This window comes from Plecotus auritus (assembly GCF_963455305.1).
Source record: "Plecotus auritus genome assembly, chromosome: 1".
Taxonomy (NCBI): Eukaryota; Metazoa; Chordata; class Mammalia; order Chiroptera; family Vespertilionidae; genus Plecotus; species Plecotus auritus.
Window position 1 is genome coordinate 201,316,220 of NC_137770.1, and position 19,094 is coordinate 201,335,313.

Genomic DNA, 19,094 nt, shown 5'->3' on the forward strand with positions numbered 1-19,094 from the left:
ACACTGGGAACACTACAGTTAAGATGTCACATGTCTGCCCCAAAGAGCTTAAAATCTCTCTAAGGACAAAACATAAGCGTGTAACTTTTCTTCTGTAGAGATTTTTATAACTTTTATGCAAACAGTGCATGACAGGGAGGACTAGGGAGCTCAGACCAGGAGGGCTGTATTTTGGACAAGCCAGCTGGGAAGATTTTTTAGAAAAGATGGGGCTTGAGATAGGCCGTGGGGCTGGGTTAAATTTGCATATATAAAGGGAAAGCAGCAGTTCCTTTCCCCTACAGTAGAGCAGAGCTGTGAAGGCTGGCATGAGTTAGCCGGGTCTGGTGCGTGCATTAGAATGTTTTGATAGGCTAATATGAGAGATGTGCTGAAAAGAATTTAGGGACAGTGCAGAGGTCCTTAAATATGAAAGTTTTTTGATTTGCTTAAGTTACCTATTTTTTGAGTTTTACTTTCTTACTTGTAAAGTGAGAGGATTTGATTAATGGCCTTTCAAGAAGTGTTTAGATCTAACATGAAAAATATACAGTATATCAATTTTCTGAATCTATTTTATCCTGAAGTAATGATGAACCAGGGAAACTATTCAGAGAAATAACATAGTAATATTTAACACTTAACATTTATTGAACACTTACTATGTGCCAAACAGTGTTCTAAGCATTTTGGATTAGGCCATTTAATTTTTACAACAGTCCTATGAATTACATACTTTTACTCTCATTTTTACAGGTGAGTACTGACATGAAAGTCTTGTGACCAAAATCAGAAAGGTAATAAGGGGTAGAACATAGACATTTTATTGTTTATTTATATATTTTTTTATTTTTTGCCCTGGCTGATGTGGCTCTGTTGGTTGAGCATCATCCTGTGCAACAAAAGGTTGTTGGTTCAGTTCCAGGGCACATGCCTGGGTTGCAGGCTCCATCTATGGTGGTGGGCATGCAAGAGTCAGCCTACCAATGTTTCACTCTCACATTGATGTTTCTCTTTCTCCTTCTCCCTTTCTCTCTAAAAAAGATCAATAAAACTCTTTAAAATGTATTTTTTAAATTACAGTTGACATACAATTTTCTATTAGTGTCAGAGGTACAACATAGTGCTCAGACATTTATATAACTTGTGAAGTTTGCACCTTGATAAATCTAGTACCATCTGACACCATGCACAGTTAATACAGTATTATTGGCTATATTACCTATGCTATACTTTACATCCCTGTGACTGTTTTGTAACTACCAATTTGTACTTCTTAATCCCTTTCCCTTTTTCACCCATTTCCCAACATCCCTCCAATCTGAAAACCATCAGAATGTTCTCTATGAGTTTGTTTTTTCATTTATTTTGGTTTTTAGACTCTACATATAAGTAAAATTATAGATATTTCTCTTCCTCTTTCTGACTTATTTCACTTAGTACAATACCCTTTAGGTCCATCCATGTTACAGAGGGCAAGATTTCATTCTTTTGTATGACTGAGTCACACTTCATTGTATATATGCACTATTTCTTCTTTATCCATTCATCCATGGATGGATAAATAGGATGCTTCCATATCTTGGCTATTATAATTAATGCTGCAAGGACCATATGAATGCATATCTTTTTGAATTTGTATATATATATTTTTTTATAAATAACCAGAAGCGGAATTGCTGGGTCCTTTTTATGTCTTTTATAGCCTTTGATTATTTAGAGTCTATTTCTTCTGATATAGATATTAGTATCCTAGATTTTTGTTTTGCTGTTGTTTCCATTTTCATGAAATACCTTTTTCCATCCCTTTATTTTCAGTATGTGTTGTCTTTTGATCTGAAGTGAGTCTCGTGTAGACAACATATATAATGGTCTTATTTTCTTATCCATTCAGCCATCCTGTGTATTTTGTTTGGAGCATTTACTTACATTTAAAATAATTATTGCTAGGTATGTAGTTATTGTCATTTTATTCATATTTTATATTTTAAGTTTTTTCTTCTTCTTAAAGAAGTGCCTTTAACATTTCTTATGATACTGGTCTGGTGGTGATGAAGTCCTTTATCATTTTTTTGTCTGGGAACCTCTTTCTCTCTTCCTCAATTCTAAATGGTAGCCTTGTTGGATAGAGTAATCTTGATTATATGTCCTTGCTTTTCATCACTTTGAATATTTAGTGTCTTATGGGAACTCCCTAGTAGGTAATTGCTTTTCTCTTTCTGCTTTTAACACATTGTTGGCGGATCACAAGCATTCTCGTGTTTTCATATTACACAGTGTTTTACATAAATGTTAAAAGCATGCCTTAAAATTAAATACCCATTGCATTTTGAAGTTATTTATTACATGTTCTTACAAGCTAATATATTTTTAAAGTAAGATACTTTGTAAAACATTTTTTGTACTCGTTCAATAGAAACTTATCTGGCCAGTGGGTAAAGCTAGCAGTAAAACTACTGGTGCACAATGTGTTAAGATTCTCTTTTTGTCTTTAACCTTTGGCATTTTAATTATGATGTGTCTTGGTGTGGGCTTCTTTGGGTTCATCTTCTTTGGGACTCTCTGCGCTTCCTGGATTTGTATGTCTATTTCCTTCAACAGGTTAGGGAAGTTTTCAGTCATTATTTCTTTAAATAGGTTTTCAATTTCTTGCTGTCTCTCTTCTTCTTTTGGTGCCCCTATGATACAAATGTTGGTATACCTGATGTTGTCCAGAGGCCCCTTAATCCTCATTTTTTTTTTTCTTATTGCTGTTCGGATTGTGTTTTCTGTTACCTTATCTTCCAAATTGCCGACTCAGTCCTCTACTTCATCTAGTCTACTGTTGATTCCCTAATGTATGCTTCACTTTAGTTATTGTATTCTTCATATCTGATTGGTTCATTTTTATGTTCTCTATCTCCTTTTTTTCTGCTTTCTGTCTATTTGAAGAAGTTATCACTGATATGAGTGTTTTGAATTCTGTATATGGTAGATTGCTTATTTTCATTTCGTTTAGTTCTTTTTCTGGTGTTTTTCCCTGTTCTCTCACTTGGGACGTGTTTCTTTGTGTCCTCATTTTGGCTGCCTCCCTGTGTTTGTTTATATGTACTAGCAGAGCTGTTTTATCTCCCAATTTTGAAAGGTTGGCCTTATATAGAAGGTGTTCTGTGAGGCCTCGTGGCACAGTCTCCCTGATCACCTGAGTCAGGTGCTTTAGGTGTGTCCTTTGTTGTAGTTGAACTTCGATTGCTATTGGCACATCAGTGGGAGGAATTGACCCTCAGGCTGATTGGTTGTCAGGACTGGCCCTGACTACAGTGGAGGAGCTGTTGTGTAGGGTTGACTTTATGGAGCAGGATTCACTTTAGCAGGGCTATGGTGCTTGCTGAATCTGCTCTTTGAGTGTGTCATTGTAGAGGTGATTAGGTGGTGCTCTGGTGTGGTCTGAAGCTGGCCTTCTGGAGCCTCTTTGGAGGTTTGGGCCAAGGTCATCTGCTGCCTGTGCCTTGCCCTGGGTCACTTGGTGTGAGCTACCAGTGATCTGCAGATGGTTGCCACTTGTGATGGGCTTGGAGCTGCCTGGGAGAGGCCAAGCTGCAATCTGGTGTTGGATGCTGGAATCTAGGCATTTTAAATGTGGGGCTTTGAAACAATTTTCCTGGCAATAATTTAGATAATACTTTGGTACAATTTATACAATAGTTGGAAGTGAGAAAAAATTGTATGTGGGGATTAAGACTTGGCACTTGCGGCTTTTTGGTGTGAGATGTTGAGGACTTCAAGGTGATTGGAAGAAAGGGGAGAAACTTCTAAGGATAAATCAGTGGGACTTAAATGATGTTAATTGGGGGGAAAGTTAAAAATGAAGTTGGTTTTCTCAGCCTGGGAGATTCAACACCTCATGAACAAAGAATGAAGTCAGGAAGGCAAACTAAATATTCAAGTAAAATGAGAAATTTGCTTTAGACATTTTAAGGAGGAAGAGCGTGTAAGACATTATTCTCAGCAGAGAACTGTTCTATCCAGGTTTCAGTTTGAAGGAACTTATTTTTCTCTTTTAACCTATATTTACTGAGGTCTATTATGTGTGGGGTATCATGCTTAAACACAAACATGCATTAATGGGCCAAAAGTCTCAGAAATGATTAGAGTTTGGAAATTAATTGGGAAAGTCAAACACGGTTGATATTAAAACAGAAAGTCTGATAGCTCCAAGGTCTTTTATATGGATACAGAACATTGACTCCTCAAATCCTTTGATGTACATTGTATAATATTTGTGTATGTGTGTACAGATGTACAATATGTCACATACATACATAGCATTTACACAAGAATGTGTTTTTTTTTTTCATGCAGCACAAAGGAGAAGAAGGCATTAAGTTAAACTCTAGAATGAGGAATTAGATGTGAGAGCGTTCCCTGACAAGGAGAATTGTTAGTGTTATAATTAGACTGCCAGTGGAGATGTGACAATACTTTTTCTTAAAGGTAGTTCAAGTTTTTGAGATGATCTGAAATAAAAACATCCCTCTTACATACTTGGGTTCTGAACAAGTTGAAAAATAGCACATCTAAAGACATAGTGGAAATCTCTTTTACAAAGAGGCTGGGATGAAGCATGGGGCTCTCACTTGCTCGGGTGCCTATCTCTGGCTGGGACAGGGCCTGCCCCTGGGGACATGGAAGAGAACATGTGCTCCTTATCATGATCCTTCCCAGGGAGAAGAATGATGAGGGAGGTGCTGAGCTCTGCAAACTTCTTCTTTTTCCCAGACTTACCAATCACATACTTCACTCTTCTCTACTGGGGGGGAAGGGTGAGTTAATGGGGACAAAGAGGCCTGGACTACTCAGGAGAAACTCCCCTCACAGAGAGCAGGAGCAGGTTAAAGTACTCTACCTCTAACCTAAGCAAAAATAATGCCATCTGCTTGAGATGCCTGAATTGTAAGAAAGAGGCAAAGATTAGATGATTTTTCAAGGTCGTTTTTATTTTTGATCTGTATAGTTTTAATTCTATGAATAGCCAATGGGATTGCAAAGTGAAGGATAATTTCCTGCTGCCTGCTTCTAAGGGTGAGGGGCTCTGTGTCTGCATTCCAGGAGCCCAGTTTAGAATTTTATATACCTCCTCAGGCTCAAACTGCTCTTATTCATTCACTTACTATTCACTCACAGATATTTATCGAACGACTTCAGGTCTGTTCTAGGCACGGGGAGGGGGGGTTGTAGTGAAGGAAACATAAAAAAATCCCTGCCCTTTTGAAGCTTACTTATATGCTAGTAGGTATAAAGAAGCAATAGACATGCAAATAAAATTTATAGTTTGAGATGGTGCAAAGTTTTGTGGAATAATGTGTAATATGAAAGGGGCATAGAGTGATAAGGTGTTACTGGTGGTCAGGACAGACCTCACTGGTAGAGTTACATTTAAGCAAAGGCCTGAAGGAACTGAGGGGTGAGCCATGTCTTGTGGGGGAAGACACTGGGCAGAGGAAACAACAAGTACAGTGACTTTGAGGTGGGAGGAGTTCCAATGCTGGGCTGTGAGCTGTTTTACTCTGGGGTGGGTTTGGAGGAAAAGCATGACATTATCTGTGACTTTAATTACTCTAGCTCTTTATGGCGGATAACCTATAACTGGGAAGAGCAGAAGCAAGGAGTGGTTAGGAGGTTCATTCAAAACTTCGATGATGGTGGTTTGGCTTAGGGTAGCGTGGGAGGTGGTGAGCAGTGGTCCAAGTTTGGAGGCATTTTGAAGGTAGAGTCAATAGAATTTATGAAGAGATTTGGTGTGTGGTGTGAGAAGAGTTAAGGAAGGTTTAATCAAGTGTTTGGTCTGCATCAGTGGGAGGATAGAGTTGCCATTTACTGACACAGGTGAGGGACACATTTGGAAGCAGGAAGATAGGAAGTTTACTCTGAAATGTTAAATCGAGGTGCCTAGTGAATGTCCACATGGCAATTGTGCTGACAGAAGAAGAGCTCGTGGATGAAGCCTGGTCTAGAGATCTATAATCGTGAAGGCATTCAAAGTCCCAGGACGGCATGAGCTCACCAGACTAGAGAGGGTAAATGAAGAAGAGTCCACTACTGCGTCACTGCAGTGTATATAGCTCATGGGAATAAGGGGACGTGAGGGAAAAGGAGAGGGGAGACCAGTGAGGAAAGAGGAGAACCAGAAGAGAATGGTGTCTTGGAAGCTAAATAATGTATTTCAAGAAGGAAAGAAAAAACTGGATCAGATGCTGCTCATAGGGCAAGTATGAAGGTGGACTCTTGACCAATGGTTTTGGCACCATGGGGTTACTAGTGACATACACAAGGGACTGATTGGAGTGGATTCGAGAAAGAACAAGGATGGGAAGAAGGGAATTGGAGGCATCTAATAGAGTAAGTCTTTTGAAGTGTTTTGCTATAAAGGGGAAAATTAATGGATTAGCTAGAGATGGATGTGGCATCAAGAAGGTTTTGTTTGGTTAGAGATGGGAAATATGGCAGCTTATTTATTTGCAGGTGGGAATGATTTAGTGATTTGGGGAAATTGATAAGAAAAGAGAGAGAGGACAATTGCTGAAACTGTTCTTGCAAAGGCAAGAGGGGCTAGGAAGTGGTATACAGTGGAGGGTTTACTCTTAGGTAAGATTGAAGAAAATACATACATACAGTAAGGAGATGGACCATGTGTGCACTGATGCCAGTGAATTGTGGAAAATTCACTGTATCTCAGTCGTGCTTGGATAATTAGCACAATTTGGCTTTAGAGTGGTCCCAGCCCCTCTGGGCTTGTGAAACTTAATGGCCACAAAACCTTTACATACCTATTGCTGTGGCCCTTCAGCCATCTCAGCTGACATTTGAATAGATTCATATATTGAAATTACAAATGGGCATTATTTTCATGAGTAGATAGCTTACACTTAAGTAGCTAATCCTTACTGATTTTTTTGCATAATCTCATTTAATCATCTCACTTAAATGAGATTATGCATCTTACCAAATCTATGAAGTTGGAGCTATTATTACTAACCTCCAGTTAACTAATGAGGAACCTGAGTCTAAGGAAAAATAAAGAACTTGTTCAGGTTCCTATGTTAACTTGCTGCTTTTTAAAAAAAAATTAATAAATCTTTATTGTTCAGATTATTACAATTATTCCTCTTTTTTCCCCTCATAGCTCCCCTCCACCTGGTTCCCACTCCACCCTCTGCCCTTACCTCCCCCCCCCACTGTCCTCATCCATAGGTGTACGATTTTTGTCCAGTCTCTCCCTGCACCTCCCACACCCCTTCCCCCCCGAGAATTGTCAGTCCACTCCCTTTCTATGCCCCTGATTCTATTATATTCACCAGTTTATTCTATTCATCAGATTTTTTATTCACTTGATTTTTAGATTCACTTGTTGATAGATATGTATTTGTTGTTCATAATTTTTATCTTTACCTTTTTCTTCTTCTTCCTCTTCTTAAAGAATACCTTTCAGCATTTCATATAATACTGGTTTGGCGGTGATGAACTCCTTTAGCTTTTTCTTATCTGTGAAGCTCTTTATCTGCCCTTCAATTCTGAATGATAGCTTTGCTGGGTAGAGTCATCTTGGTTGTAGGTTCTTGCTATTCATCACTTTGAATATTTCTTGCCACTCCCTTCTGGACTGCATAGTTTCTGTTGAGAAATCAGCTGACAATCGTATGGGTGCTCCCTTGTAGGTAACTAACTGTTTTTCTCTTGCTGCCTTTAATATTCTCTCTTTGTCTCTTGCTCTTGGCATTTTAATTATGATGTGTCTTAGTGTGGTCCTCGTTGGATTCCTTTTGTTTGGGGTTCTGTGTGCTTCCTGGACTTGTAAGTCTATTTCTTTCACCAGGTGGGGGATGTTTTCTGTCATTATTTCTTCAAATAGGTTTTCAGTATCTTGCTCTCTCTCTTCTTCTGGCACCCCCATAATTCGGATGTTGGTACACTTGAGGTTGTCCCAGAGGCTCCTTACACTATCTTCAAATTTTTGGATTCTTTTTTCTTTTTGCTTTTCCAGTTGAGTGTTTTTTGCTTCTTTGTATTTCAAATCTTTGATTTGATTCTTGCGGTCCTCTAGTCTGCTGTTAGGTCTCTGTATAATATTTTTTATTTCAGTCAGTGTATGTTTAAATTCTAGTTGGTCCTTTTTCATATCCTCAAGGGTCTCGCTAAATTTATCGGCCTTTTCTAGAAAATTCTTGAAAAACCTTATAACTGTGGTTTTGAACTCTATATTTAGTCGATTGCTTTCCTGCATTTCTTTCATTTGTGACCTGTTTCTTTGTCACTGCATTTTGGCTACTTCCCTGAGTTGGTAGAGTAGCTTTGTGTGCTAGGTGTCCTATGGGTCCAGTGGCTCAGCCTCCCCAGTTACCTGAGGTGGACACTCTTGGTGCACCCCTTTGTGGGCTGTGTGCACAGCCTTGTTGTAGTTAAGTCTTGATTGTTGTTGGTATCACTGGGAGAAATTGACCTCCAGGCCAATTGGCTGTGAGGATTAGCTGTGTCTATGATGGGAGAACTTCTGTGCTGGAGACACCCTTATGAGACAAGATTTGCAAAATTGCAAAAGCCTCTGTGCTCAGCTTGGATGGGGCATAGTCTCAGGGCGGAGCAGACAGCCTTGGCTTCCCGTCAGCACTGCCCTATGAGGCCCCTGGGTCTCAGTGTCCCTCGGTAATCGCTGTAAGCACCTCTGAGGGAAAGCCGCCCTCGAGTTTCGCCCGCTGCCAGAAAGTCCAGTTTCTCCCCGAATGAGTCTGGGTTCCCAGAGTCTTGCCTGGAACTGGAGTTCAGCGCAGTTGGGAGCTTCCGTCTCCCTTCCACTTGAGAAAGTCGGCTGCGCACTCAGCAGTCAGTCCTCTCTGTGCACGCGCCTCCGGACCTCTGCCTTTCACAGCTCCCCTGAGTCTCAGTGTGCTTTTCTCTTTTCCTGACAGTCCAGATTCCCCCTGAATGAGTCTGGGTTCCCAGAGTCTTTCCCGGAACTGGAGTTCAGCATAGTCAGGAGCTTCCATCTCCCTCCTGCTTGAGAAAGCCAGCCACGCACTCAGCCGCCAGTCCTTTCCGCTCGCGCGCGTCTCCGTACCTCAGCCTTTTGCAGCTCCTCTGAGTCTCAATGTGCTTTTCTCTTTCCTTCTAGTTGTAGAATTTCCACTCAGCCAGCTTTCCTGTGGTTCTGGATGGTGTCCGTTTTGTCTTTTAGTTGTAGTGTTGAAATTGTTGTGTGAGGCAGCAGTTTAGGTGTTTACCTATGCCGCCATCTTGGTTTCTCTCTAACTTACTGCTTTTTGACACAGTTCATTCCTTAACTATACAGTAGCCAGTGGTCGGCAAACTCATTAGTCAACAGAGAGGCAAACCGCGGCTCATGAGCCGCATGTGGCTCGCGTCCATGGTTTGCTGACCACTGCGGTAGGCTATATTGCTTTGCAGAAGTATTTGGGCCTGTGAAATGTCTAATTTCTGAATACAGCAAAGTAACATTAGATATGATTTCGTTTTCTTATGTGATTTTACTGAGATTAAATACTTTTGATATCTTTGAGCTTTACCCACCACTCTTTTTTTTTTTCTTCCTCCCAAAGACCAAGAATTTAAGAGCCTTTTACCGAAATGTTTGAAGCTACACTAGAGGAAAATTTGGTTGACTGGCTGTGGGTAGGCATAGCGTAATCATTCTTGTGGTAGTTTTCCTTTATAAGTCAGATTTTAAATTAGAAGTTGACAGTAAGATGAAGTGAATAAGAGCACAGGAGTATGATCTTCAGCTTCAAAATGATCAAAATTGAAATTTTCCTTTGGCTTCTCATTGGCTAGTGACAGGCCGTCTAGGATAATAACACCTACCTGCTGTGAGTGTTGTGAGAATTAGAGATGATATATTCTCGAGCACAAAGGGCAGTCCAGTGTTTATTCTGATAATAAATGGCAGATGACTGGGTAGCTACTGTGTCAGTTCATCAACTTACCATAATGGGAAGTTAGCTTGAGAGGTTACTAAGTGCATCTTTTCCCTTGATTACCTTAATTTCCACCTGGAAATGGACTCACTCAGGGTTTAATTTCAGAAATGTTTCTTATGTGCACATTTTAGCAATGATTTATTATTTAGCATTAGAGATGACAAAGCTCTATAGCAATACACCATCTTTATTTTGAATAAAATTTCAGGATGTGCTGTCTGACAGGGAACATGGGACTGTCCCAGGGAATCTGGAATGTATGGTTTACTGTAAGCGTGAGGCTCTGGGTGAGGAGGAGCCTCCTTGCATTCTTCTTAGAGTTTCTACTTCTCCAGTCACTTAATCCAGGCATCAGTATATTGTCTAGACTTTGGTTGCGTGAATTCCCTTCAGCAGAGATGGGAAATCCATACATTAAAATAAAGCATTACTTTCTCCTTCCCATGGAACAGTAAATAGATGGTTAGAGAAAGAGTTATAACTGGGATTATTGGTGCAGCCAGATGCTCAAGGGCCTGGGATAATAAGTCAGAGTGTGGAGCAGCCTAGACAAAGCAAAGGCTCTCTAGTTACCTGCATCACCACCTTAACACTCATCAAATACATTCTATTGACAAGAGACCCTGGCAAGTACAAAATCGGCTATTAGAGTACATTGGGAATGCCAGGTTGAATGGGGAGTTCTTATCCTCAAGGAATTTATTGGAGGTAAGCTTTGTCAGTCCACATCCAAGATTCTGATTCATTGTTCGTTTACTATGGGAACTTTCCCCTCCATCACTCCACTCCTGTGACACTTGAGTTCATTCCCTAAAATTTCAAGTTCTTTCCCTAAACAAGAACTTACAAAAGTATTCGCCAGAGATTTGGTTGCAGGGAGACCAACCTCTGTGTTTGTGCTTACACTAATACCTACTATTGGTCCTTGACTATGACATGGAGCACCTACGGTACCGGGGTTATTCTGCTGTGGCAAAGTTATGCTCCGGTGTTGGAGCTGGGCTTCACTTTTTTCTGTGCTAGGGCAGTCTTACTCCTCTGCCTAGTAAATATTTACAACCAGGTTACTTACTCTGTGCATTTTTAAAGAGAGATATTTTGTTTAAATCCATTGGCATTACGAGTGGTATAATGATTACAAACATGCACTCGAGAAATTTCCAAGTTGCAAAATGACTTTCATTTGTCTTCTGGTACTTTACACATCATTTGAAGTACATATTTAAAAATCAGGGAAAATAATGAAACATAGTGGTTCTATAAGGATACTTAACAGTATAGATTATAGGTTCAATTATGGGTCTCAAACTCTATTGAATGAGATATGTTCCTATAAGTGAACAGTATTTGTGAATCATATAATTTTCTAAGGTACTTTAACACACTACAGGACTAGTCTTAGATTAGAATTCTGAAGGTGGGGAACTCTTTAATTTATCTTCTCAAATTTCCCTTTCCATGTTTTCTTTTTCCATTCTGTTTTTTTTTTCTTCATTCTTTTTAAAAAATGTATTTTTATTTATTTCAGAGAGGAAGGGAGAGTGAGAGATAGAAACATCAATGATGAGAAAGAATAATTGATTGGCTGCCTTCATGTCCCCTACTGGGGTTCAAGCCCGGAACCTGGGCATATGCCCTGACCAGGAATCTGACCGTGACTGCCTGGTTCATAGGTCAATGTTCAGTGACTGAGCCATACTGGCTGGGCCTCTTTTTTCATTGTTGCCCCCTCATTTCCTTCAGTATCCACTGTCTTCTGCCTTCAAAGCCATTTCTATTAAGGGATAAATGGTTCATTCAGTGTGTTATCTTTCCCAAGGATGCTTGCATTTTAGCAGACATAATATTCATTTTAGCAGACATAATATTGGCTAAACTAGGGGAATTAAGTTCTAATTTTGAAATTCAGTTTAACATGTAAGTGGCCACCCATGTTGTCAGGTGGATCCCAAATACACTTTTATACTCAAGTGAGTGTCTGTCCCATGTAAGGAATACTGTGCAAAATGACAATGCCATTTGCTCTTGACTAACTAATATCTGCATATTCAATTTATAAATTATTATTTCTTCTTTTTTACCTATTTCCTCATTTTCTGAAAATGTTCTGTGATTTATGGGACATGACATGATGTTGTAGAATGAGGATATGGGCTTGGGAGTAGCATTTGGATCCATATCTGAGCTTCACAGTTATTTGACCTTGGACACATACCCCCTGATTCTCAGTTTCCTCATCTGTGAAGTATGATGGTTAGGGTTGTTATGATGGAAAAAATGTGTATGTACTACAGTGTATAAATTACAGGTCATGGTATATGCAACATAGAGTAGCTATTGTAAGTAGTATAAATTTTATTCTTATAGGAAAAAATATTAAAATAGAAAGAAAAAAATTCTACATAACAGAAACTTTTTAAAGTTTGTAGCAGGTGTCAGTTAAGCACATATAACTGGGAATGTGTCTTGATTATAAGCAAGCCAGGTACAGTTAATGGAAACTTATGTTCATGTTCTTAAATATATAAATGAGATATATGCATACTCACATTATAATAAACTTTTTTAAAAAATAAAAAAAGATTTGTTGAACACAGTTACCTAAGGACATTTGAGAAATGATTTGAGTTATCAAAATGTAATACTTAAAAGATGATTCAGAGATATACTCATTATGCGTGTTGAGAGTGCAGTCTTGTGAGTGGGGCACTTTATGTCTATGCTATGTCCTCCTGTGTTCTCTTGTTGCACAGGGTCCTACCATTCTATTTTTCACTCCACAGATTCACCAATAAAGAGACACAAAGAGTATGAGCTGGTGACTCCAGTCAGCACAAATTTAGAAGGACACTATCTCTCCCATATTCTTTCTGCAAATCACAAAAAGAGGTCAACAAGGGACGTGTCTTCCAACTCTGAGCAATTGTTCTTTAATATCACGGCATTTGGAAGACATTTTCATCTGCGACTAAAGCCCAACACTCAGCTTATAGCTCCTGGGGCTGTTGTGGAATGGCAAGAAACATCTCCAGTGCCTGGGAATATAACCGACCCCGTTAATGATCGTCAACCAGGAAGTGCTTCTGAAAGAATCTGGAAAACAGAGCCTTTGCAGACTAACTGTGCTTACGTTGGTGACATCATGGACATTCCAGGAACCTCTGTTGCCATTAACAACTGTGATGGTCTGGTAAGACTCATTCCCTCTTATGTGTATATGTTTGCAGGTGTTTGGGAGTATACCATGGCTCCAGCATGGTTTGGAAGGTAGAGGTGGAAAGGAAGCCTCATTATAATATTTTAAATTCAGGAGGAAGCAGTAGAACACATTTTACTGTCAAAGATGTGTGCTTTGGCTCAATTTTGACATGAAGACATTATTCCAAGAAACAAAAGACAGCTATTTTAATATTTTTTGCTTATGTTTTCACTTGTGTTACATTGGGGAATTTTATTTCCTTATTTCTTTCAAAGCATTCTGAAAACTTTCTAAAGAAACATAGATTCCTCCAAAATGATAGTATTACACTTCTTATGTGGAAACTTTGGATATTTTCTTAAAGAAAGTATTTTGAAAGCATTTTTTCATTTCCCCACAGAATGCTAAAATGGGAAATGAGCAGATCTTAATGTCACAATTTGTTCAAATAGCATTACTTTATGAACACAAGATGTAGTTGTTTCTGTATGGTAGCTTTGATTCATTTTTTCCTTTATCTTGAAGTAAAATAGCCATACATTGCTCTTTAGTTTTATGGTTGAATCCAATAGTAACTGACCCTTCTTTGAACACTCTGCAGATGTGAAATATTTTTATTTGTGTTGTATCCCCAGATGTTATTTGAAAAGAGTGTCAATGTTTATGCCTTTTCTATCCACAGTTGACTCCAAGTCTTTGTTTAAAAAAGAGCAACCATTTTTTCTTTCTATGGTTGCCAGGCTGCTGTTTCTTGGGAGTTCAGAGCTATTCCCTTTGTTTTGCCACTGCTTCTAAGAGTTCTCAAAATATTCCTTACATTCCTGCTTATAATTACTCTACCTTGGTCCTCCACCAGTACTGTGAATATTTTGCAATATCCTCTCTATACCTAAGATCAACCCACAGGATTTAGGATACCATGTTTTATCAAAATTTGGTGAGTTCATTGTTTTAGGCTTTAGTTTTCAGTCTTGTACTACCTCATGATGTTCTGTAGAATTTCAAAAGCAAACACAGAAAACTGAATAGAATATGTGTGGCAGGTCTGACTCTCCAAGTTGGATCCCATTAGTTTAGGATCCATACCCTCATATTTGAGGTTGGACCATGTTCTGGGGTTTAAGGACATGAGGAATATTTCAAATTCTTCTTATTCTTCCTGAAGGCTGAATAGACCTGAATTAGCTAAGTCATTGAAGTTTAAAGTACTCACAGAGAGAGCTTGAATTAGTACTGCTAAGCTGTAAATGGAAATAAGTTTTATAAAAGGTATTATTTTATAATAGTTGTAACTAAATTATATTGAGTATAAAAATTAATTCAGCATTTAGAATTTTTTACCTAATTTATTTTATTGATTTAGTTAGTTATTTTATTTGTTGTTGATAATATTACAGATGTCCCCCATTTACCTCCACTTTGCCCCCCTATACCCAGCTCCCACCCCACCCCAGGCCTTCTCCACACTATTGTCTGTGTCCATGGGCTATGCATATGTGCATGTATGTTCTCTGGTTAATCTGTTCCCATCCCCTCCAGCTCCCAGCCCTCAGTCTTTTCCATGCATCCATGCCTCTGGACCTATTGTGTTTGTCAGTTTATTTTGTTCATTAGATTCCACATATAAGTGAGATCATGTGATATTTGTTTTTCTCTAACTGGATTGTTTCCCTTAGCATAAAACACTTCTTTTTTTTTTTTTTTTTTTTTACAGCCACACAGTATTCCATGGTGTAAATATACCACAGCTTTCTTATCTACTCATCTATTGATGGGCACTCGGGCTGTTTTTATATTTTAGCTATTGTAAATAATGTTCTATGAACATAGGGGTACATGTATTCTTTCTGATTGGTGTTTGGGATTCTTAGGATATATTTCCAGAAGAGGGAATGCTGGATCATAAGGCAATTCCATTTTAATTTTTTGAAGAAACTCCATATTATCCACAGTGACTGCACCAGTCTGCATTCTCAACAGCAGTGTACTAGGGTTCCCTTTTCTCCATATTCTTACCAGCACTTGTTGTTTGTTGATTTATTGATGGCAGCCATTCTGGCAGGTGTGACGTGACACTTCGATGTAACTTTAATTTGCATCTCTCTGATGATTGGGATGTTGAACATTTTTTCATATGTGTATTGGCCATCTGTATATCTTCTTTGGAGAAGTGTTTATTCAATCCTTTGCTCATTTTTAAATTGGACTGTTTGTCTTCCTGGTGTTGAGTTGTATGACTTTTTTATATATTTTTGAAAATTAATTCCTTATATATCCTTGGTGAATATGTTCTCCCATCCAGTGGGTTCCCTTTTCATTTTGTTGGTGGCTTTTTTGTTGTGCAGATGCTTTTTAGTTTGATGTAGTCCCATTTTTTTTTTTCTTACCCTAGGACCGTGGTCAGCAAACCGTGGCTCGCGAGCCACATGCAGCTCTTTGGCCCCTTGAGTGTGGCTCTTCCACAAAATGCCACGGCCTGGGCGAGTCTATTTTAGAAGAAGTTTAAGTTTAAAAAATTTGGCTTCAAAAGAAATTTCAATCATTGTACTGTTGATATTTGGCTCTGTTGACTAATGAGTTTGCCAACCACTGCCCTAGGAGATGTATTGGTGAAAATATTGCTATGTGAGATGTTTTGAGACTTTACTGCCCATGCTTTCTTCTAGGACTTTTATAGTTTTCTTCTAGAAACTTTTAATAGTTTTGTGACTTACATTTAAGTCTTTTTTTTTTCCATTTTAAGCTTATTCTCGCGTATGGTGTAAATTTGTGGTCCAGTTTCATTTTTTTTGCATGTACCTGTCCAATTTTCCCAGCACCATTTATTGACGAGACTATCAAACTCTATTGTATGCTCTTGCCTCCTTTGTCAAATATTAATTGACCATATTGGCATGGGTCGATTTCTGGGTCCTCTGTTCTGTTCCATTGGTCTATATGCCTGTTCTGTCAGTACCAGGCTATTTTGATTTAAATGGCTTTATAGTATAGTTTGATATCCAGTATTGTGATCCCTCCAACATTGTTGTTCTTTCTGAAGATTGCTGAGGCTATTTGGTGTCTTTTTTGGGTTCCATCTAAATTTTTGGAATGTTCTAGATCTGTGAAATATGCCATTGGTATTTTAATAGGGATTGCTTTGGATAGTATGGACATTTGAATGATGTTAATTCTTCCAGTCTATGAACACGGTATATGCTTCCACTTGTTTGTATCTTCCTCTATTTCCTTTTTCAATGTCCTGTGGTTTTCCTTGGTTAAGTTTATTCCCAGGTATATTATTTTTTGTTGTTGTTGCAATGGTCATTGGGGTTATTTATTTAGTTTCTCTTTCTGAGAGTTCATTATTAGTGTATAAAAATGCCATCAATTTCTGGATGATAATTTTGTATCCTTCTACTTTGCCACAATCATTTATTAAATCTAGAAGTGTTTTTGGTGGAGTATTTAGGGTTTTCTGTGTACAATATCATGTCATTTGTGAATAATGGCAGTTTTATTTCTTTCTTTCCAATTTTGATGCTTTTTATTTTTTCTTCTTGCCTGATCACTGTGGCTAGGATTTCCAGTACTATGTTGAATGAGAGTGGTGAAGGCAGACATTCCTGTTGTGTTCCTTATCTTAAGAGAAACACTTGTAGTTTTTGCCCATTGAGTATGATGTTGGTTGTAATTTTGTATGTTGAGGTATAGTCTATTTCCTCTTTGCTGGAGTTGTTATCATAAACAGGTGATGTATTTTGTCGAATGCTTTTTCTGAATCTATTTATATGATCATGTGATTTTTAGCCTTCATTTTATTTATGTGGTGTATCACATTTATTGATTTGTGAATACTGTTGATAGTATTTGCATCTCTGGAATAAATCTCACTCGATCATGGTGTATGATCTTCTTAATGGGTTGCTGGGTCCGAATATTTTTTGAGGATTTTAGCATCTATGTTATTTAGGGATATTGGCCTGTAATTTTTTTATTTTGTAATGTCTTATCTGGTTTTGGAATTAGGATAATACTGGCCTCATAAAAAGGGCTTGGAAGTCTTTCTTCCTCTTGAATTTTTTGAAATTGTTAAAGAGGATAGGGGTTAATTCCTCTTTGTTTGTGACAAGATAAATATAGCAAGTGTGACAATATATAGAAACTTTAATAGCAGTTTGGCAGTTATTGTATTTGTGTTGGTTCTAATAAAAAATGGGGCTGGGGTTTTGTGTCTTATTTTATTTTTTCTAGTAATTAGTTTTTATTGTATTTACAAAATTATTAGTATGAGGCCAAGTGGGGAGAAAAGAAACTGTTTCTTCACCACAGATAGTTTGAAAAGCAAGCAATGACTTTTACCTGTTTTTACCCCTCTGGACATCCTAAACTTGACCAAAATAGGTAGTTTCCCTATTCCAGGTAACTGTGCGAAATGACCACAGGAAAGGTACTTTAACATTGAAGAGGGCAGAAAAATTACTGGAGTGATATATCTATCCAGAGCCATGGTCTAAAATGGGTGGGGAACATATGGCCTTTAGGCTGTATAAGGCCCATGAAATCATTTGGTCTGGCCCTGCCAAGGCATTAGGGATGAGTTAATTAAATGTTTGATCAAATATAGCAGGCTAATTTTTAAGTTTGTAAGTTAGTATGGCCCATGAATGATGTTATAAATATCCAAATGGCCTTTGGCAGAAAAAAACGTTCCCCATCCCTGGTCTAGACTGTGATCTAGACATGCTTAATAACTAAAATATGATTCTTTGGATTTCTGAAATCAACATCAAAGTCTTCTGCACAAAGAATCAATGATTCTCACCTAGTGTGACCAAGAACAATGTCTGTCCTGTCTAGCATGACTTTTTTCTAGTCTTTGCCAAGATTACCATTTATGAGTGACTGCTAATTCTTTACCAGTTACAACTTTATTCCTGCTCTTGTGTATCCCACTTATAGGTAAGAATTATTGAGATACTCAGTCATAGACTTGTCCTGGCTTTCTGACAGCATCCAATCTAGAACAAAGCCCTGCTCTTCTGGACTCTTCCCCGAATCACCCAACCAAAGCCTACATCCTGTTAATAGTTTTTTTTCCTGACACTTCTTATTACTGAGATGTTAATGGTTCTCTCTGGTGTGCATTCTCCCTCCATGCAATTTGTAATAAATCCTGCTTGTCCACTGCAGATGAGCTCCTTGGTGGTTTTTGGCTGGAGGGGTTGACATGCTTTACCTCTCTGCTTCTACATCATTGAAGTGAGCGTCCAGTGGTCAACAGTCATGGTGATGGCAGGCATTTCACACGCTCCTCAGTGGGGAGACACTTCTGGCTGAGAATCCCAGCTGAAAATAGATTTCTTTACTCCACAGAGCCCTGGCATTTGCTCTGTAACACCATTAAATCTCCCCTGGCAGTAGTGGCAGCTCACAATCATATTTTGTGGTCTACAAATTTGCCAAAATAAAGGATTGTTTGGTTAGTAGGATTTATGGCATGTATTTCATAACATAAGGAAACTGGATTTTTTCTAGGCTTGCTAGAACAATATGGCTTTATTAATTCTCCTGGGTTATCATTATAGGGAACTGGTTGGGAGTGGAAGAACTGACTGGTGATGGCTCTTTTGGGTTATCCAGTTCAGTGATTTCCTCATGAGTTGATCAAGGGATCTGTTCTAGGACAGAAGTTTTCAACGTTTTTTTAACATTTGGAATTTCTCCATCCAATGAAATCACTAGTGGTTATCTAATAAAATAATATGTAACATGGATAAACTCAAGAAAGGCTTGGTTAAAAAGCAAGGTGTGAGATGTTCCTCCTCCTTGTTCCTTGTCCTCTTGTCTTGTTCTCATTCCAGACCACTCTTGACACATCCAACAGCAACCATCACTGTTAGGGCAGGAGTTCTTGGATGCTTAAGGTTAACAATTTGAGAAACACAAATAGAACCTCTTTTCTAAAA

At 38.5% G+C, this 19,094-nt stretch overlaps 1 protein-coding gene across 2 annotated transcripts in view; it reads left to right on the top strand.

Moving 5' to 3' along the window:
• Positions 1-19,094, top strand: part of ADAMTS3 (ADAM metallopeptidase with thrombospondin type 1 motif 3) — a 239,458-nt gene that overhangs the window by 12,172 nt on the left and 208,192 nt on the right. For both annotated transcript variants that reach the window (XM_080649386.1, XM_080649387.1), the window contains exon 3: positions 12,731-13,137. In XM_080649386.1, coding sequence (XP_080505512.1) covers positions 12,731-13,137 — 407 coding nt within the window. The remainder of the gene's footprint in view (positions 1-12,730; positions 13,138-19,094) is intronic.